Source organism: Sinocyclocheilus anshuiensis, unplaced genomic scaffold (assembly GCF_001515605.1).
Source record: "Sinocyclocheilus anshuiensis isolate Anshui unplaced genomic scaffold, SAMN03320099.WGS_v1.1 scaffold68, whole genome shotgun sequence".
NCBI lineage: Eukaryota > Metazoa > Chordata > Actinopteri > Cypriniformes > Cyprinidae > Sinocyclocheilus > Sinocyclocheilus anshuiensis.
This window is the reverse complement of record NW_015555741.1, coordinates 1,267,221-1,288,780: the sequence shown is the minus strand read 5'-3', so window position 1 is coordinate 1,288,780 and position 21,560 is coordinate 1,267,221. Positions and strand designations below refer to the sequence as shown.

General features: G+C 36.4%; 3 protein-coding genes and 1 pseudogene across 4 annotated transcripts; 3 read left to right on the top strand and 1 right to left on the bottom strand.

Moving 5' to 3' along the window:
• Positions 1-7,046: 7,046 nt before the first annotated feature.
• Positions 7,047-10,092, bottom strand: LOC107673304 (ATP-sensitive inward rectifier potassium channel 11-like). Its single transcript, XM_016466848.1, has 6 exons — positions 9,957-10,092; positions 8,923-9,113; positions 8,567-8,803; positions 8,194-8,463; positions 7,716-7,923; positions 7,047-7,581 (listed from the first exon to the last, which is right to left on the bottom strand). Exons 2-6 carry the CDS (start codon positions 9,079-9,081, stop codon positions 7,154-7,156), a joined length of 1,302 nt encoding a protein of 433 aa, XP_016322334.1. The 5' UTR covers positions 9,082-9,113; positions 9,957-10,092; the 3' UTR covers positions 7,047-7,153.
• Positions 10,093-10,165: 73 nt separating this feature from the next.
• On the top strand, positions 10,166-11,487 carry LOC107673305 (BET1-like protein). Its single transcript, XM_016466849.1, has 4 exons — positions 10,166-10,383; positions 10,630-10,715; positions 10,798-10,854; positions 10,944-11,487. The coding sequence occupies exons 1-4, from the start codon at positions 10,362-10,364 to the stop codon at positions 11,109-11,111; spliced, it is 333 nt and encodes a 110-aa protein (XP_016322335.1). The 5' UTR covers positions 10,166-10,361; the 3' UTR covers positions 11,112-11,487.
• Positions 11,488-12,312: 825 nt separating this feature from the next.
• On the top strand, positions 12,313-14,060 carry arpp19b (cAMP-regulated phosphoprotein 19b). Of its 2 annotated transcripts, none has more exons than XM_016466765.1 (3): positions 12,313-12,500; positions 13,006-13,128; positions 13,200-14,060. In XM_016466765.1, exons 1-3 carry the CDS (start codon positions 12,462-12,464, stop codon positions 13,368-13,370), a joined length of 333 nt encoding a protein of 110 aa, XP_016322251.1. In that variant the 5' UTR covers positions 12,313-12,461; the 3' UTR covers positions 13,371-14,060. The 2 variants fall into 2 exon arrangements, with proteins under 2 accessions (XP_016322251.1, XP_016322250.1); XM_016466764.1 differs by having other exon boundaries at positions 13,197-14,060.
• Positions 14,061-15,477: 1,417 nt separating this feature from the next.
• Positions 15,478-21,560, top strand: part of LOC107673219 (unconventional myosin-Va-like) — a 17,211-nt pseudogene continuing 11,128 nt past the window's right edge.

The window sequence follows — 21,560 nt, the reverse complement described above, 5'->3', positions numbered from 1 at the left end:
GTGAGGATTGTTGCCTTTAGGTGAATGTTCGACTGAGCACCATTTCATCAGGCATTGGTGAGTGAAGCCTCATACAGTCTTTTTTTAATCTCTGAAAATGTCACCTTGCAAAAACCGATTCAACTATACGTTCTGGAAAAACAGTTTTATTATTATATCTGCAATATAATTTGAGCAATCATTCTGTATTTGTATGTAGATCTGTGTGTATGGAAATGATAGAACAAAAAGGTCTTCATTTTTATAGCATGTTCTTATGCTGGTTACCGCTGAGTGGAATGGAAATAGCCACTATTTTGCCATGCAGTATATTCCTAACATAATCTTTAGTTAACCATTACTCTTAAGTTTACATGTATATCTTGGTTTGATAACATGTTGATGTGCCATAATACTTTATGCAGCCGGGCACCTGTAATGTGCAGTTTACACCCAGTCTGATTAAAAGATTTCCAATATATAGCCTAAATATGCAGGGTTTGAATGCCTTACCAATAGAAAAAAGATTTCTCGGTTCTTTTAGCATGTGCTGGTGCTTGATTTCTGGTACATGTTTATATTATGTACTGCTACCGGCAGCCATGTCAGACCCCCCTTATGAGCCAATTCAAATTATATCATAGTTAAATTTTCATATTTGAAGCGATTTTACTCTGATGCCACATCAACGCAACAAATATATGTTTACTTTTTAATGCTGCTTAGAGGCGGTCTAAATAGTCAAATGTTTACTAAAAATTTTATGATTAATGATGAACAGAAAATACTTCAGTAATAATACCACAAAATTGCATCACTGTCTGTCTCAGCAATACTTTTCATCCAGTACAAATGCTTGTGCATGACGTCACCACTAGTAGGCGACACTGTACGACAGTTTACCTTTGGATGAAATTTTAGTATCTGAAAGAATAGCACTATTTAAATCAAAGTCATACAAGAATAAAGCTTTTATATTTTTGATTGTGTTATTATGTGCATTTGTGTATTCTGGCAGTGCATGTGTTAGGGTTAGCACCATATATTTTTCCATATATTTTCACTTGTTATTTTTGCCTTACCTTGCCACTAAATTCCATCAATTATACATGTGCAATATACATTTAACACTTAAATTGTACATTCTTAAATACAAACAAGTCTAATACTTAATAATAATGTTCCCTGAAGCAAAACTGTGGAATTTAGAGGTTTCCAACATGACTGAGCATGTTTTTTTCATTTGTGTATGGATTCACCCTTTTTTATTTCTTTCTTAATCTTGTTCTAAAAATGTAGATATTTTTCAATCATAACTATTTTTAAAAATAGTTTCTCAAGATCAAAAAGGAGTCACCAGTAGAGATTTATTCATAATTATGAGGCATTTATAATAGTAATATTTTCAATGTTGCAGTTGAAATTTAGCATGTTAATTTTTATTCATACATTTGTTAAAGCATCATTATTATCAGTTTAGAAAATATTGTAATCTGTGGTATATCTCAATTTATACATTTTAAATGCAGTAATATTGAAAAGTATTGATTGTTCTCACTGTATACATCTGTGCAAAATCAAAAAAAGAGCAGTTAAATGCAGTCTTCTCTAAAGTTACGTTAACCTTTAACTTTCCATATGTACAGGGGAGGCCTTCCATGTGCTGCAATGTTTTACATTAATCAAACTGAAATGGCTTGTCTTTATTTTAAAAATAGATTTAGATTTTGCACGTCTGAAAATTTAGCATGTGTTTAAAGCTTCAGAAAGCTTGTATTTTTTGGAAAGAATTATTTCAATAAATTCTTTTTCTATGCTGTTTTAACAAATGTAAATTTTAAATAGAGAAATTTCAAAAACAGTGTTCTAAACAAAGGAGTATTCTCATTTAATTGGTCGAGCTATTATGTTTCAAAGTAGTTAGCTATGTTCATATTTTCATGTCATAGCATACCCACATCTGAACTCATTTGGAGTAGCAATAGAATTGTGTTAAGGATTAATAAGTGAGCTGCCAAAAATCAAATCTTTTCTTATATGTATGTATGTGAATGCTTTTGAATGTTAGACATCGAGTGAATCTTTTCATATTGTGTTGGGAGGTATACGCCGTAGCTGTGTCAAAGAAAACATTTGCTCATCTTCAATGGTGAATTCTCATAAAATGAGCCAAAGTCAAGCCTGAGCTTGTTTAGTTAAGGCTTTAATATGTATTTTCCTTTAATCAAATACTATGTGTACCAAATGTAAATGTTATGTCTAGATTCATAATTTTGTATTTTCTTGATTTACTTGTCATGTAAACACAATAATGTGCATTGTCCTTATCATGAATTATTATGTTTTTCAATGTTTTTTATCTGGGAGACACCAGGTCTAAGGCCTAAGGAACAAAGTTACTTCTGATTTCAGTTTATTTTCAAACAAAGTAAGTGAATTGTAGCTCTATATTTTCATTCAGTTTCTTCTTGAAGAAAAATGTCATTTGCTTGGATTCATACACCCTTTCTTCCTGAAAACATAACACTGGAAACTCAAGAATATGAACTACATGTGAAATGTATACCTGGAGAATGTGTACATGTATTATAGAAACCCACTTAAAATGACAGCATATGGAATCTATATTCAACAAATAATGGTTTAATAAAGTTTTTTTAATGTTATTTCCTTGTCATGGTGATTTTTTTTTAACTGGTTTGCTTGAAGGAATAGTTCACTCAAAATAAAATTCACCCTCAGGCCATCCAAGATGAATTTGCTCTGCAGTGAATGGGTGCCGTCAGAATGAGAGTCCAAACAGCTGGTTAAAACATAAAAATGATCCACATGTAAGCTTGTAAATGGTGCTTGATCTGTGCATACTTCAGACAAGATGACTTTTCTGCAATATTATGGATAGCACTCATATTTTAGCTGGAAGAAATGGTTTGAAGTTTAAAACTTAAAGTTGTGTGGATTATGGTGACGTTATCATCAGCTGTTCGGACTCTCATTCTGACGGCACCCATTCACTGCAGAGGATCCATTGGTAAGGGGGAAGTCGTGGCCTAATGGTTCGAGAGTCGGACTCGTAACCCAAAGGTTGCGGGTTCGAGTCTCGTACCGGTAGGGATTGTAGGTGGGGGGAGTGAATGTACAGCGCTCTCTCCCACCTTCAATACCACGACTGAGGTGCCCTTGAGAAAGGCACCGAACCCCCAACTGCTCCCCGGGCGCCGCAGCATAAATGGCTGCCCACTGCTCCGGGTGTGTGTTCACGGTGTGTGTGTGTGCACTTAGGATGGGTTAAATGCAGAGATTTTAACCTTAACCTTAAATTTTCATTTTTTCTTTAATCGTGTCACCATTTATAGATATGACTTCAGGTTTAAAAAAAAAAAAAAAAAAAAGCCATCTTGATTGTTGCATGTTAAAAAAAATATATATTTTTTTCCTGATATTTGAAATTTAGTGTAATTAACTTCACAGAATAAAAACACCTGATCTGTTAACTGAAACCTAAACCACTAGTGAAATGAGTTTTAGATTAGATTAGTTAGTCACATAAACACTAAAACGCTGCACTGAATGCCACAGCCCAAACAAAGATCAAGTGGTCTTTGTTGCTTGTCTCACCACAGCTTCATTGTTCATCTGTGCCTAGATTTGGTCATTTAAACACAGTCCCATTCCGGCACTGTGGAAAAAGCCAATCATCACGCCTTCTCCTGGATATTAGCATTCTGACATGTGATGGATGATTTTCTGCTCCCTTTGGTAACGTAGCAGAAAAGCAACAACATGAGTACTTGTGTGGGATGCCACACAAACAACACCACTTCACTGTGTTTTAAATACCAACAAATTAATTCGCTTAACTCCGATTGTTCTGCTGTCACCGTGTACAGATTCACAGTTGTATTTCGTGCCTTTTCAGATTCAGTCTGAAATAAGGGTGGCATTGAGATGACATTTGAATTGAGTGCTTCCATGACTGCAGAAAGGCTCTGGGAAATGTGACACAGGCCTTATTGTCAACACCAGCTGCAGCGTTGAGAAACGTAGCAGAAAGGATTGGGTTTTAATTCTCGTGGTCAGTCGTTATGCTGTACGGATAGAGAGACAATTAGATTGAACTAAAGTTCTGTTAACAGAGTCAAGATCTTTTGTTTTAAGATTCTGTTTAAGGTCTTTTTAAAGGCAAATTCTGAATGTGCTCTGTATTAGGTTAATGTAACCCTGTTCTGGCTGTACAAGATAATCATTTAGAGAAATGCAATTGTTTTTGAGATGCATTATGATGTGTAGAAATCCATTGAATGTTGCATGCTTTTTTTTAGCAGGAAAAACGTTACATTGTAACTGCGTGTTTAATCTGAATTTGTTTCTCATTTGGCAAGTAACTGTTTTCTAGTTACTTTCTGAACTCCACAGACAATCTCCACTTTTAACATAAGAGCGGTTGCCAAAAAAAAACGTGTAACTTAAATATGCGAGGCTTCCGATGTCATTCACTTCTAGCTATTTTACTTGTACAAAAAGAGTCCATTATGCTGCTGCTTTATATTGCAAACTGGTAAACTGTTATCATGTTTAATTTACTACCATAATCATAAACACACTGGTTTGTAATGCAGAGTTTTACTGTTTACTGCACGTATTATAGTTATTTACCTACAGTGGCTAATGAACCGGAAGTCACGCATGTGCAAAGTGGTCATTAATAATAATGACTGTGAAGTGTGAAACATAATGTCTCGTTTTTGGGATCCGTTGAATCTGTCTTGGCATCTAGGAGAAACTCCATCAATGACATCATTCATGTAGGGCAAGGGTGAGGCTGGGCGAGAGCTCGAGCAGGGAAGAGGTGGCACGAGGAATGCTTTTGGACTGTTGAAACCTACAAGCTTGGACTAAGCCTGAATTTTTCGAGCAGGGTAAGTGATATTTAATATAATTCTGATGCTATTATTTTCCTACAGCTGTCATACAAGTATTGCAAAAGATATTTGAACATTTGTGCAATTAGGGTTAGTTTTGTTTTATGTATTGCATTATTTAATTTTTATATGCTCAGTATAAACAACATTTATACTTTTTATATACGTATGTATATATTGTATATACAGTACTTGTCAAAAGTTTGCAAACATTGTGATTTTTATGTTTTTAAGTCTTTTCTGCTCACCAAGGCTGCATTTATGTGCTCAGAAATACAGGAAAACACTAATATTGTGAAACCGTATTACAATTTTGAAAACTACAATTACAGTTTAAACCCGTTTTCTAAGTGAATATATTTTAAAATGTATTTTTCTCCTGTGATGCAAAGCTGAATTGTCAGCATCATTACTGCAGTCTTCAGTGTCACATGATCCCTCAGAAATCATTCATTTTCATTCATATTCTGATTTGCTTTTTTTATTTTAGTTTACTGTTGTTCATTATCAGTCTCTTAGGTCTGGAAGGTTTTCTCATAATGAAGTGCTCTCTTGGACTTTTTCTGTTGGTCTGTTGTGTGACTCTTAGCTTAGGTAAGTTAATGCACATAACTGTTGGCTTAGTTTGTGTGGCTTTGGTCATGACCTGCTTTTTATTTGAAACAGGCGTTAAGCATTATGGAATCCGATTCTCCTCTGCAGGCTTGTCTCTTCAATGCTACAAGTGTGAGGATTACACCGGGGTACGATGCGCAGTGCAGCAAGTTTGTTCTTATGAGGACGCATGTTTATATCTTCATGAGAAAGGTTTGTGGATGAAGTTTTAGTATGCAGTGGTATAGATCCTCCTGAGAGGCTTTTACATTTTTATTTATTTGAATAGTTTAGTGTTTGGCTCGTGTATACATTTTAAAACACAATTATTGTTTCAATTTTATTTGTATTATATTATATTATCAAACATCTGCAAACAAGTGACACTAGACATTTTATAAGAATTAACATGACTTTTCTGAACCACTGTTGAAATAACTACTAACCAATGATGTTGAGTAGTGTTGTGTAAGTTACTAAGTATAGTGACTTTTTTAAAACTAATCACAACTATACTATATATATATATATATATATTACTAATTACTAAATATATTACTATACTATATAAATGTCCATCAAAACTATTTTCTTTTAAATAAAAAGATCAAATAACTCTCTTAAAGTGTAAGTTTTTAGTTTAATTAAGTTTTAGAGATAGAATTGTCTATACAACAGCCGTCAGATTTCTTAGTAATGAAATCAAACTGAAATGTTTAAAAGGAAATGAAAATTAAGAAATGCTCCAGAACAAATAAATAATAATAAAATGATTCTTTACAGCTATTTATTATTTCTTTTATTTTCTAAGAATCCAATTAAAGTTACAATAACCTCCAACTTGTCTTAAATCCCCAAAAGGTAAGATGTTTAATGGATTTATTGTTGATGTGATTTTTAGTGGATGTATAAACACATTCTGTTAAATAGTTTGTGCAGTGTAAAGGTTTTTGGTCATGTATAATTTCACAACTTGAAAGTTGAGTGTATTGACTAAACTTCTATCCACCACAGCCTGCTTTTAATTCTCACTGAACACATTATGGCATCTGCCCTAACTATGGTCCATATCTTGACCAGTACTGCCAAGATACCACATTTTCTGTTAAAACAATCCTAAAATTCATTATATTGCTGGCAGAAAAGGACAAAATCTACAAGAAATTCTCAGAGGTAATCGTAAACAATGCCACAGTTGTCCATGTTTTGACAGTTTACAAAACATGTGTAGTATAAAACCTATTTTGAGACTATTATTAATAATATTCTTGACTATTAAAGGGATAGTTTACCAAAAATGAAAATTCTGTCATCATTTCCTCACCCTCATCTTGTTCCAAACCCATAAAACTTTGGTTAATCTTCGAAACACAAATGAAGATATTTTGAATAAAACCTGAAAGACTTCTGTCCATCCATTGAAAGTCCAGGTAACCAAAACCAAAAGGTTATAAAGACGGTGTAAAACAAATCCATATGGATTTAGCGGTTTAATCCAAGTCTTGTGAAGTCTTATGAGATTGGAACGACATGAGGGTGAGTAAATAATGACCGAATTTTCATTTTTGAGTGAACTAACCCTTCAAGCAAACTAGTTACCAGTAACTGCTAGGTTATTTCTACTTCCATATCTGAAAAAACAAATAAATGTTTTTGTTCTAATCGCTCATGTCCTCCATTGTTTCTTCTTCAATCTCTCTGCCTATTTCCTCAAGTTTCACCGTTTTCTTTTGACCCTTCTTCTCCTCCTCCTTCTCTGCTGGCACGTACCAAGGCTTGGCTGCTGTGTCATCGTAGGCCCTGCCACCACCCCTCCTGTACCCGCCCCGTCCCGCCCTCACCAGCCCCCAGCCCTGAGGTTTACCCTCATGGGGTCCACTGTCTTGCACACCTCTGGTGTGGTCCAGCTCCTTAGCACTGAGGGCTGACATGCGGACTGGGACAGTGTTTCCAAATTTGGAGTAGTCGATGGAGTAGCGCCCATCCTCCTCTGTCATAATGGAGACGAAACGCCGACCCCACAAGATCTCCTCTGGTGTGTAGGATGTACGGGCCTGCATTGTGATGCCAGTGGTCTCAACAACACCTGGTAGAACAGAAACATCGGCTCCGTTTCAAAACATAGTGAGCTATACACGCAGCAAATTCTTTTCCGTTTAGAAATGACTGAAATGTATTACTATTAAAATTATTACAATAAAGAGAATGCACTCCATTCACCTTCCAAAATGACAATGATCTCCAGGTCTTCGGTAGCCAGCGACTGCGCTGAGACCTCGTACAGCGGACTTCCTCTGTCAATGGTGTGACTGATTATAAGTGGAGAGATGAGGAATATGCCGTTGCTCCTGAGAGGGTTTTCCACCTGGATATCGAGCTGACAAACGGGAATCACCTCACCCTCCGCAGTCACTGTCCGCCGAATCACCTGAAGAACAAACTTCAAGATTAGGGTGGAATTCAACTCAAGAAGCTCTGGACAGAAGAACTACACGCTTACAAATAAAGGTTCCAAAAGGGGGGGGTTCACAGTGATTCCATAGAAGAACCATTTAGTGATCAGTTCTGAAGAACATTTCAAAAATTTAAAGAACCTTCTGTCCAATGGAAGAGTTCCATTGATGTTAAAAGTTCTTCATGAAACCATAGATGCCAATAAAGAACCTTTGTTTTTCAGAGAGTTGAAGATATTTGTCACCTGCAGCTGTATGGTGGCCGAGATGATCATGCTCTTTCTTAGATCCCCGACACGGAACATGAACGTTGGTCGGCCGTTCCGCGGTGCAATGACTGCGTTACGCGAGAAGATGAGGGTTTCTGCTCTCCGGTTGGCTTGAGCTGTCTTCATGAATACACAGCCCAGCATGATGGCGTTGATGATCAAGCCCAGAATGTTCTGGATAATGAGGACTATGATGGCCAATGGACATTCCTCCGTCACCATTCGTCCTCCGAAACCAATAGTCACCTGATATTACAGAAATGATTGATATTACAGGTTCAAAAAGCTCAGCCATTTGGTTCTCAATGAGTCGACAATTGGATTCAAATCCTTCCAGATTGCTCCTTACCTGCACCTCAATGGAGAACAGAAAGGCAGACGTGAAGGAGTGAATGGAAGTGACACACGGCACAGGTCCGGGCTCGTTGGGATCTCGAGGCTCCAGATCGCCATGAGCGAACGCTAAGAGCCACCACACCATGGCAAAGAGCATCCAGGAGCAGAGGAACGCCGAAGTGAAGATGAGCAGGGAATGCTGCCATTTCAGGTCCACCATGGTGGTGAAAACATCCTGGAGGAACCGGCCCTGGGAAGCAACAGAATCAATAAAGTGTATTGCATCTGTTGCCTAATAAATACATTATACTACAATATGTGAGTGAATTTAAACAATTGCTTGGACCAGAGTTCATCTGTGCAATGCACCTGTTCTCGTATATTCTTGTGGGCAACATTACAAGACCCGCTCTTGGTGATGAAACGTGCCCGCTGTGACTTTGGCCGGATGCGACTGGGTTGTGTGGCATCCTCTGCGAGTCGTGTCAAAAGGAAACCATCAGGCAAAAGGCCTTTGCGGGCCAACATTATGACAATCTGTGGCTGATTGGTGCTCCACACTACAAAAAGAACAAAAGAAACGCATATATAAATTAAATGAATTAATTTTAAATGCAAACTTACATTAGCACTAAGGGGTTGTCTCTATAACACTTTGTTTAATTACAAATAAATATCACAGTTAAACATTTTCACCGAATTATTTAGGTCTATATTTAAGATAAATGTATTTTAATTACATATATAGATTTCCATCAAGTTGAATTTCGGTTTCAACAACCTAATAAACTTAACGTGATGCATATTTGTCGATCGTACATAAATGAAACAAGAATGAGATTTATGTATAGAACTAATAAATAGAACTAAAAAACAAAAAAAATTATATTATATGATATTATATTTTATATTAAATTATAGCATTTAAATAAGTTGAATTGAAACACTTGCTAGAATTTTAGAAATGTTTGTTCCTCTTTTGTTTGGTACATAATTTCAATTAAACTAGCACATTTAAAAGCACATTTTTCCATTTTATGCAGTGCATTGTATTCGTAAGATCGTACATTATGGATTCGGCGGACAGTTGTGGTTGTGATCATTCAACACAAGCACTGAAATATCACAAGCCGCACTCCTGTTAAAACATCAATATTAAAACACTTAAAAATCACCATCGTAAACCCTGCTTTATGTTCTTTTATATCTGGGTGGAAATGTATCTACTTCAAATATAGTACAATAGAAAATATATTTAATTTAATGCACAAAATGCACACGCGCAGTTATACATGCAAATATGATCAAAATTGAATTATTCGTCCGTTATTGCATTTTGCGATTCGTCGTTATGATGACCACCATATAACCAAGGTTATGCATTACAAAATAAAGATGCTTACCAGCACAACAGTGACACGCGCTGTTTATTTCATATCAATGTCGTTTAAAAATAATAATAATAATAATAAATAATAATAATATAAACCGAAAAAAATGTTTAAAGCAAACGCAAGCAGATGTCTGGCTAGGAAGCTTATGCAATCAGACGGAGTCCTTATGTTAGAAAAATGAAAGACTGGCGGATAAACATATCCCAGAATCCCCAGCGACTGCTGCTGCCCGCTGATCAGCGGTTCGCTTCGAGACAAATGTGCGCTGTTTTACAGCTGTCAGCACTTTTAATGAACGTCTATGTGTTAACTTTTGTTTAAGAAGTCATTTACAGTTAAAACGAATAGTTTTTATTGGTATTCGGCGTGTTTTTGAGTGTCTTTCGGGGTTGTTAGCCGATTAGCTCTTTAAAGATGGCTGATCCATGGAATCGAGGTAAGTGACACGTAGCAGTTTTCTTATAATATAAAGTCATGTTTTCATTTCAGCTATTTTATTAGTATATACACGTAATATTTCAATATTATGATGCCTCTCCGGTCTAAAAAAAAACTAAACATTTATTGTTGATGTTGCTAGTGCAAGTAAACTCGAAAACGAAAGTGTCCAGATATGAAATCATGTCGTGTACTTTGTCACAAAAAAAAAGCTTAATAACAGTGAATTTTGTGTAATTGACAGGACATGGTGCTGTGGATGACATGCTGGATGCTGATAACAGGCTGATGGCAGAAAATCTGGCCAGTAAAGTCTCTAGACTCAAATCTGTAAGCCAGACTTCTATATAGAATGTGATTTAAAAAAAACGGTAATTTTGTTGCATTTAAATGTTATTGGTCTCATTCACAGCTGGCGTATGACATTGACAAAGAGGCTGAGGAACAGAACACCTACTTGGATGGCATGGTTGGTGTTTTGAAATTGTTGTATGTTGTGTTTGCAGTGTTGGCACATGGGTGTAACTCATCATGTGTTTAACATCCTTGTTTACTCAGGACTCCAATTTTCTCAGTGCAACTGGCCTGTTGACTGGAAGCGTGAAGAGGTTTTCCACAATGGTACGATCCGGCCGAGACAACAGAAAGATCTTGTGTTACATGTCCATCGGTTTGGTTGTGGTCTTCTTCCTGCTGTACTATCTAGTGTCACGGCTCCAGAACTAATGGGACGTTTGCTAATATTTTAGAACAGTTTCTCAGTTCTATGAGAATATTTGGGATTACAGTGATGTGTATAGTGGATGTCTTTCCATGAATAGAAAGAGGAATGACTGTGGCGTGAGGATGATTTATCACATTTACCTTTATTTAAGCACACCCTTTGTTTACACTATCAAAAGTGGTCTGTTCAGTGTATATTTTTATTCATAATGGAAAGAAACATACCATGGACCAATATTTGCTGTTTTATTTCAAATTAATTAAAAGCATATTTTTTTTTAATTTCCATGCTTTATATTTTTAACATTGTAGATTATGTAAGAAAATGAAACTAACAATTTTTTGATAATTATGTACATTAAAATGATTGAAATGCAAATGCTTCTGTTGTGATTTTGCTTTTCTAACCAGCCTGGATAAACAGTGTGCTTACATTAAAACTGTTTTAGATAAATCTGATGCACAAAATCATAGCATAACATTTATTTTAGTAAATGAAATTACTTTTTTTTTAATTATAATCTCCTGCCATGTTTCCTGTCATCTGATTGATATTTCATACTTTTCTAGAAAGTAAAGGTAGTATAATTTTAGTATAATTCTTACATTTTCAGGTCATGGTTTACGTGTCCTTTTGATGTGAAGTCTTTAATTACTTTTTAAAATAAATGTAATGAATCAACTCCATACTTAAAAAAAAAAAAAAAAGTTAAATACAACAGGTTTTTGAAGAATGTACATATTTTGACCCCACAATTAAAACTACAGAGCTTTGGTCATAAAACTGAGCATTTAAATATAATCTTACTAAGACACTAAAACAACTGATATTTATATGCATTTTATGTAAGCGGTCTGCTATTTTTGTTATAAAAATCTCATTGATTTACATTACAGAATCATACTTTCTTATATATATATATATATATATATATATATAGAGAGAGAGAGAGAGAGAGAGAGAGAGAGAGAGAGATTTTTTTTTTTTACTTATTTGTTTTTAAATATTTTGTCTAATGGTTCAGTAAAATTTTTCATTTCAAAATTCTAAATTTATTACATAAGTCATAAATATAATAAATATATAATAAAATAATCATATATATATATATATATATATATGAAACAAAAGGTATTTTTCATAATGCCGCTGTTCTCCTCCAGTCCGCGGGGCGGCGATGTAGCTCACAGTGAGCGTGTGAGCCGCGCCCTGTTTCTCTCGAGGAAGAACGTTTAGGATTTTCAAGACAGCGGCAGACGGTCAGTTAACGATCTCGCCTGACGGCTCTGTGAGGGCGAATAAAGAGTGTCCTGTTTTTTGTCTTTTGTTTTTGTTGCATTTAATTTGTCCTGATGTCCGGTGAAGTGGAGGCGAGCACGGAGGAGCAGCAGGTTTGCTTTATTCGAACGTTTTGTATGCGGCCATTCCGCATCTGACAATGTGATTGTATTGATTAATTTTAACTTCGTGTTAAAATAATAAAACATACATACATCTGTCGGGTTTATAGCTGCTAGACCATATAAAACAACCGCTCTAACGTTACTTAAAAGTTATTTTTATAGGCTTTTTAAATAATGTACGTTATGTGTTTGTAGAACAGTTGAGTTTTCACAGACTGCATGCTGAAAACGTATTTAGATTAGCTCTAAAGTGTAAAATAAAATATTATGTATATATAATAGAACTGTAAATAGTTTTATTTTATGTATAATATTTGCTTATAATAACTTTTTGAGGGGGAAATTAAGTTGTCGAATTCATTATATATTGCTTGGTTCAATGTAGCTGTCATTGAAATTGAGAAAAAAAATAACTATCTAGACCGTATCAATCTGCTTCCTGTTGCTTAAGAATTAGTGTTTTGACATGGATTTCATCCCACATTTAATGTAGGAGATGCAGGACACTGTTGTAAGTCCAGAAAAAGCTGAGGAGGTCAAACTGAAGGCCCGATACCCCCATCTCGGGACCAGGCCCGGGGGGTCAGATCTTTTGCGAAAAAGACTCCAAAAAGGGGTATGTTTCTGAAAGGACATTTTCAAATCGAGCTCATTAATTGCAAATAATGACGTTGTTCTTCCTAGCAGCAAAAATACTTCGACTCGGGCGACTATAACATGGCCAAAGCCAAGATGAAGAACAAGCAGCTCCCGACAACAGCGGCGGAGAAGACGGAGATCACCGGAGACCACATTCCCACCCCTCAGGACCTGCCGCAGCGGAAACAGTCTCTGGTGGCCAGCAAACTCGCCGTCTAATGCGAGCGTGGACTTCTGTGCCATTCCTGCTGTCTCCATTGTGTTCCCTCAGCCTTAATCGTTTTGTCTTTCTTTTGCTGTCTTTTCTGACTCTCTCTTTGTCTTCTGCCTGTAGAAACGCTCTCAATATAATGTTTTAAGTAAGGGTATATGTACTGCTGCTACCATCGCACTTGGATCTAGCCGTACAGTCCGATGTATTGATGGCAAGGTTTAAACATGGGAATCTGGCCAAATAAGTCAGACCAGCATTATTTTAGGGTTTTACACTTTTTTTTTTTCTCCATCACTTTTTGATCATCTTTGTTCTGTGCTTGTCTTGAAATAAGACCTGCATGAGTAGATAACATGGCCTGGACTTGAAATAATCACATCCACCTCTTCTGCCAAAACTGTGCCTCTTAGAAGAAGCAAAAGGCCTCGTAGACGTTAGCTGATTGAGCTGAAGAAAATCCAAGCGCTCTTAAAGTTCGTTCGTTGAGATTTGCTGTTTGCCTCCTACTTGTTAATTATGAAAACGACCTTAAAACTGTCAGTTTCTCTCGGGTGGCGTTTGTTTGCCCACACTGAGGAGTGTGTTGATGAGCTCTGCGCTGGGTTCTCTAGGTTGTGTTGGCAGAACACCTGAGCTGTACAAACGTTTACTGTCACAACTGTGCCATTTGTTTTGTAAATAAACTAAGTTTTGCATATGTGCCGCGTGACCGAGTAGTTGTTTCTGAGCTCTGCAGTACAGGTTGTAGATTTGCTGTTGAAAAACTAAAATGATTTTAATTATCTCGACAAATTTAATGGAGACTAGCATTGTGCCGTTTGGTGAAATTTGCTCTTTATGTCTAGTCAAACTTGATTCATGTCTTAGTTAAATTAAAATTAACCAAGACTTTCATTTATTTAGCTTGCATTGTTCACTGACTGAATTTTCATGTAATACAAATAACCAGTTTACATTTGAATTATGCATTGTTTTTAGTATATCTGGGTGGAGTGCAGTAACTCACTCTTTCCAGCCCATTCTTTGCCATGGTGGCTTTTTTTTGTTTGATTTTTTTCAAGTGACTATTATTACCAAAGCAAAGAAGACGAACAAATAGCTCCTGGCAGCAGAGAGGACATAGATATACAAATAACCAATTCACATTTGAAGAGACATAAATAATGCATGGCCCTGTTTCCATGGCATTCATTCTTATAGTTTCTTTTTCAGGTGGCTATAATATGGCCAAAGTAAGCAAGTAACTCAAAATTACCACAAGACGGCACTGTTTCCAAGCCTTCCCTTGCCACGGCGTCTTTCCCGCCCTTTTTCCCCTTCTTTTTCTTTTCGGTGACTAACGGCAACTTCACATGAAGAGCAAACAGCTTTACGACAGCAGCAGCAGAGAAGACGGCGATATATAAATAACTTCCTTAGATTGTGTGTACCTTAGATTTGGTCAAACATACGAAAATACATTGTTCCAACAGTCTTGAAAATGAGCAAAATTAAAATAATGGTTTGTACCTATAACGTTACCTGGCATACTTAGAACTGGAAAGGACGCTTGGCACATTGAAATACAACAAGCGGGAAGAATGAAATGGGCGGGGTATGGTGGCCCGGAAGTTAAATAGAAATAATGTTTTATTTTATATGAAAATAATCCTAATATTATTATACTTCTCACAGTCAGTTTACATTTAATTGTATTGTTTTATTAAATTGAAAATAAAACTACAGAAACGTATCAGTCTTTTCCGTTGTTGTCACGTGGTACCTGCTACTTTTCACAGCGGCGGTCAGGACGGACCAATCATATACGGTTGTGATTACTAGCTGATTGCTTTTCATTTTGAATAGATCATATGAAATACCAGCACGAGTTTTCATTTGTATGCCAGATGTCTGTCTTGATAATTAATTTAATTAAATGATTACACTATTTTGTGTGCACATGTTTCCAGTGAGACAAAAATCATCCTAAAATTTAAATGCGGCTCAATGGAGAAGCGGCGCATTGAGCCACCAAGCGCCCCCTGGCGGAAAAAAACATTATATTCCACTGGTAACAACAGGTATTAGTTATTCAACTGTGCCACTCAATGTATTTCCCCGGCGGCTGGCTGTCACACTTCCACACCACCAGCCAAGAGATTGCAGAAACGTTGGCGTTTCTCAATGTCTGTTTTCTAAGTCGCAGCAGACGCAGAGAGTTGCGATGTTTGTGGAGTAACGGGAGCCCAGGCAGAGCCCAATGGCTGCTCCGGAGCTGTACTCGAAGGTATGAGAGTTTAAACCCCGCTACTTTCGCATCTGAGCAGTGGAAAGTACATGTGCAACATTGTACCATCCACACAGTCCAGTCATACAACACTTTTTTTGTGGGGAACTTGAAAAAGACTAATAGAATTAATTTGAATGTATTTTTGTGTAATTATCAAACATTCAGCGGATTGTATTCAAACACACAAACACTGAACATATAATACATTTTAAACTCCTGCTTTAAATATGAATGCATTAATAAAACAATCAGATGCTTGTTCAAAGAAAAGCAAAAAAATATGTGTTAATCGGAGGTGCAGCTCTTATATTTAGGTATATTTGCAGATCTATTTTTATTTTAATAATAATATTTAATTTATTTGAACGAGGAATGCATTGATAACAACAATCAGCGGCTTGATTAAAGTTGGGGGGAAATTAATCACTTTAATCTGGTTTGCATCTCTTATTTTAGGTCAATTAGACCATTTTATAATATTAAATCTAGAAATAATATTTAATTTATTGTTTAAACTGTGAATGCATTGATGAAGCAATCAGATGCAAAGTAAGTAAAAAATAAACAGATATCTCAGTTGCAGCGCTAATTTTAGATAAATTATACAATTTCACAATGTTAAACCTAAAAGGAATATGTAATTCTTGTTTTAAATATGAATGCATTGATAAAACAATCACGTTTGATTTAAAAAAATGAAAACAAAAAATATTGTAATAAAATACTGTATTATTCATTTTATTAATTCGATTATTTATATGCATTAAATCATTTTATATTTGCTTTGAATTACATTTAAAAAACTAATGCTACTCAAACTAACGTGATGTTGACCGCCTGCAGTTTGCTCGAGTCTGGATCCCAGACACCACAGAGGTGTGGAGATCAGCAGAGCTCACCAAAGACTACAAGCCCAGAGACACTGTCCTACATCTACAGCTGGAGGATGAGACTGTGAGAGTATCAACGTTTTTTCACATACATCCTGTTTTGTAAAAGCTTAAGATCCAGTATACCCATGGGTATGAAGGGAAAACATGCCCAATTTGACCAGATCAGGTGGTTTAAAGCTTTTGAAGACTGCTTGAGTCAGCACTGAGTCAAGTTTGAGGCAGAGTTGAGTCAGACTGGTGGAAAAAATGATGGGTGTGGAATTCCAATTCCAGCATAGTTCAGTAACTGCACCCATTGCTCTGTGTAACATTTAACTGGTGTGCAGTCAGTCACCAGGCCAAAGATGAGTATCTGTAGTTTAGCTTGTGGTTTTCCTGAGGTAAATGCCCTCTAAATTTATCTCCTGCAAGTGTGTCAGTGATACCCGAAGCTTTTTGCATGTTTTACCCACAACATAACTAGCGTTTAAGCTGCATGTGTGCACAAGGTGATCTGATGAACTCGCTTGTTTTACATTAAAGGAGTATTCAGGGTTTAATAAAAGTTAAATCAATGGCATGTAGACAGTAGAGCTCATGACAGAACGTATGCAACAAATAACTTCTGTCGAAGATTATAGGACAAGGCAATAGATTCAGTTTAAGGGCATTTTTAATTCCCCACAGTAGCTGCAGTTGAACTCAAGTAACTTTTCGCAGGAGTTTGAGTACAAGTTGGGCCCAAAGAGTGGTGTTCTGCCTCCTCTTCGTAACCCGGACATCCTGGTGGGCGAGAACGACCTCACGGCTCTCAGTTACCTCCATGAACCAGCCGTTCTGCACAACCTCCGGGTCCGATTCACAGACTCCAAACTCATCTACACCTACTGCGGTTTGTGACATTGCTTATTAGATATATTAAAATCAAAGATCAGACTTTTCTATTCACTTCAATGTCAGTATGAAAGCAGTATGTCTGAGTCTGTTTAATCTGTAGTCTGTTAGTTTCATATTTTAATTTTTTTATTTTTTTTATTTTGTTGAAATTGTTAATGTTATTTAATTCAGATTAATTATTTTTTAAATTAATTTTATTTGATGTAATCAGATTTTTCAATATTTCACTTTTTATTTTATTTGATTATTATTTTTTTATTTCTGAGCATTGACCTGCATTTCTATTCAGTTCAGTGTCATTATGAAAGCAGTATGTCTGAGGCTAGTCTGTTTATGTTTGATATACATATTTTCTGTTAGTTTCATTTTTTAAGTTGTTTTTATTTAATAGAATTGTAAATTATTTTTTTATTTTATTTTATTTTATTTATTTGATTTCATCTGAGCATTGACCTGTAGACTTCGGAACTCCCGTGTGCAGCAGATATCACTAGTGAATATGAACCATAAAATGTGGCCTAGCTGAGCTTGTCATCTGTACTGCACAGCTCATTAGACTTTGAGTTATGGACTCCTGTTCTTAGATTAGACTGTTTTGCATACAGTATGTAGAGTATAAAAAAAAAAAAAAGAGTCTGAAAATACGTTGTAATTCAGTGTGACCTTTGACCCAGAACTCCATTTATTTGTTTTAAAATAAAAAAATAGGAATCATTCTGGTTGCCATCAATCCATATGAAAGTCTTCCAATATATGGATCAGATATCATCAATGCTTACAGTGGGCAGAACATGGGTGATATGGACCCACATATCTTTGCTGTGTCAGAGGAGGCCTATAAACAGATGGCCAGGTATGTGCACGCACCTTTTTGCAATAGTAAGAGATTCAAAGAATAGAGTGTATCTAAGCAACTGTCCATAGTTTTTGGCAATTACAATGCATTCTCTCCTTTTCCTCCTGTAAGAGATGAAAAGAACCAGTCCATCATCGTGAGTGGAGAATCTGGTGCAGGGAAGACGGTTTCTGCTAAATATGCCATGCGTTACTTCGCCACGGTCAGCGGCTCCTCTGCTGAGGCCTGCGTGGAGGAGAAAGTGCTGGCGTCCAGCCCCATCATGGAGGTATGATAGCTAGCTTCTACTAGCCTATAAAACTCCCAAACAGATCTACAACTCTTCCAAGAAACTTCTCATACTGAGGCTTTCATCTGTGTGTAGGCTATAGGAAATGCCAAGACGACGAGAAACGACAACAGCAGTCGCTTTGGGAAGTATATTGAGATTGGATTTGACAGGAAACACCACATCATTGGAGCCAACATGAGGACGTACCTTCTGGAAAAGTCTAGAGTGGTGTTTCAGGTTAGTCTTCTGCTCATTCATCTCAACTACAGTACATACTTATTTAAAGAGTTTGAAAGAGTCACCATTGATTTCAGTAATATGAAACATCTACCTGAAATATAAAATCTTTTGTATTTATGTGGAAATATTACTTGCCTTACACTAGAGCAGTCAGTTTCTGTTTCCGGTTTTAGGCATGTGAGGAGAGAAACTATCACATCTTCTATCAGCTCTGTGCTTGTGCCCATTTACCTGAGTTTGAACCTCTCAAGTTAGGTATGATACCCACTCTGCATTGTGTTTATTATTAAGTCAGGTAAACCGTTAGCATCTTCATTACTAAGCATCTTATAATGGGTTATTAGGCTATATATGTAGGCTTTAAATCAACTCACAGCTGATATTTTGTAATAAGTAAATCTGTTCACCACTTCCCCTCAGGGTGGGCTCCTTTTCTTCAGTAACCAGTCTTTCTCTTAAGGTAGCGCTGATGACTTTCCCTACACTAACCAAGGCAGAAGTCCCATCATCGAGGGGGTGAACGACCTGAAGGAGATGGAAGCCACAAGGAAAGCCTTTTCACTGCTGGGTATGAATATCTTACCTTTCCATGAGCCCATGAGGTGTTTTGTATACCAGGGTCCTATATGTTCTATACCTAACTATCAGAATGATAAACGGGTAACATCATTTATTTATTTTATTTTATTATTATTTTGTATTTTATGGTATTGTATTATGTTTATTTTATTATTTAATTTTTTCCCCCCGTTTTTTCTTTTCTTGTTTATTTCATTTTTTTTGTTTTTTATTTAATATTTATTTTATTTCTATTTTTCTTTTTATTTATTTTTTTGTATTAATTTTTCTTTTTTTTAATTATTTAATGTATCTTATTTTTTATTTTATCCTTATTACCTATCCATGATTAGACTGGCCAGGTTTCTGAATATCCAGTAGCTGGATATTCAGATATCCAGTAGTTAATGTGTAAACATGGATGACGTTAAATTCTATTTTCATAGTACATAAAGCTCTTTTATCTAAAAAGATCAAGGACAATTAGATTCCTCATGATATAAACCCTTTAAATGCTTCTTCACATACTCTTAGTTTAGTCGTTCAACCACAAACGTGCCAGTATCTGCTGATTGATTCCAGGAATTACTGAGGCACACCAAATGGGTTTATTCCAAATCCTGTCAGCCATTCTTCATCTGGGGAATGTGGAGGTGAAGGAGAGAGGATCTTCTAGTTGTTGCACCTCTGTAAGTCACATTGAGTACACAAGAATTAATGGCTTCTTTAATACGCATTTTGCATTTTCATACATTGATTCCACACTATGTTGTTCGCACTGTGTCCAGGATGAAAGCGGCCACCTGGCCGTATTTTGTGAACTCACTGAGGTGTCGTACGAGTCCATGGCTCACTGGTTGTGCCATAAAAAACTCAAGACCGCCACAGAAACCCTAAACAAGCCTGTTACCCAATTGGAGGCCATAAACGGCCGTGACGCTCTTGCAAAACACATTTACGCCAAGCTCTTCTCATGGATCGTCGGCCAGGTCAACAAGGCCCTGAGCACTTCCTCCAAACCGCACTCGTTCATCGGTGTCCTAGACATCTATGGGTGGGTGAGGTGCTATTATTTCATCTTCATTCTTTATTGATGTTAAAAATACAGTTGCAGGAAAATTAGGAGAACTGTTGTGCCCAGGTTTGAGACATTCGAGGTGAACAGCTTCGAGCAGTTCTGCATCAACTACGCCAACGAGAAGCTCCAGCAGCAGTTTAACATGGTCAGCATTTTCAAACGTGTGTCAGCTGCTCCAGCATTCACAAAATTATCAGTCATGTCCAAGCACATCACGACTCACAGAAAGCATTTACCCTCCAGCACGTGTTCAAACTGGAGCAGGAGGAGTACATGAAGGAGCAGATACCATGGACGCTCATCGATTTCTACGACAACCAGCCGTGCATCAACCTGATCGAGGCCAAGATGGGCTTGCTAGATCTTTTAGATGAAGAATGCACTGTAAAAGCCATTATTAAACCGTAAATGTTATATAATAAGCATATTTGTTTTTGTGATAAACTCCTTGATTTGATGCTTTCAGATGCCAAAAGGTTCAGATGAATCATGGGCGCAAAAGCTGTACAACACTCACCTAAAGAAAAGCTCTCACTTTGAGAAGCCGCGCATGTCTAACAAAGCCTTCATCATACTGCACTTTGCAGACAAGGTACATGGAGGAAAAATATGCACTTATGTGGTCATACAGGAATTCCTAAGAGTCCATCCCATTTGATCTCTCTCGATTTCTGTTTTAGGTTGAATACCAGTGTGATGGATTTCTGGAGAAAAATAAAGACACAGTCAATGAAGAACAAATTAATGTGCTGAAGGCTAGTAAGGTGTGTTCATCTCAGTATAGCTCACTAACATTTTTCTGGCATATAAATACAGCTTCATGTGCTCTACACAGTCGAAATGAGAACCAGGAACGTGTTCGAGCTTGCGAAATGTTATTCTCTACTCCCTCAGTGACTTAAAAATAGATGTATGATCAGTGTTGGGCAGGTTACTTTGGAAATGTAATAGGTTACAGATTACAAGTTACCCTATTTAAAATGTAATAGTAGTGTAACTTTTTCAATTACTTTATTAAAGTAATGTAACTGATTACTTTTGATTACTTTTTGATTACTTTTCTAAATTTCTAATGAATGTTTATTTGCAACTGTTAATCATTTTCAAACATTTACACCATGCAGGGTTAACCTTACAGTAGTGCTCAGCACTGT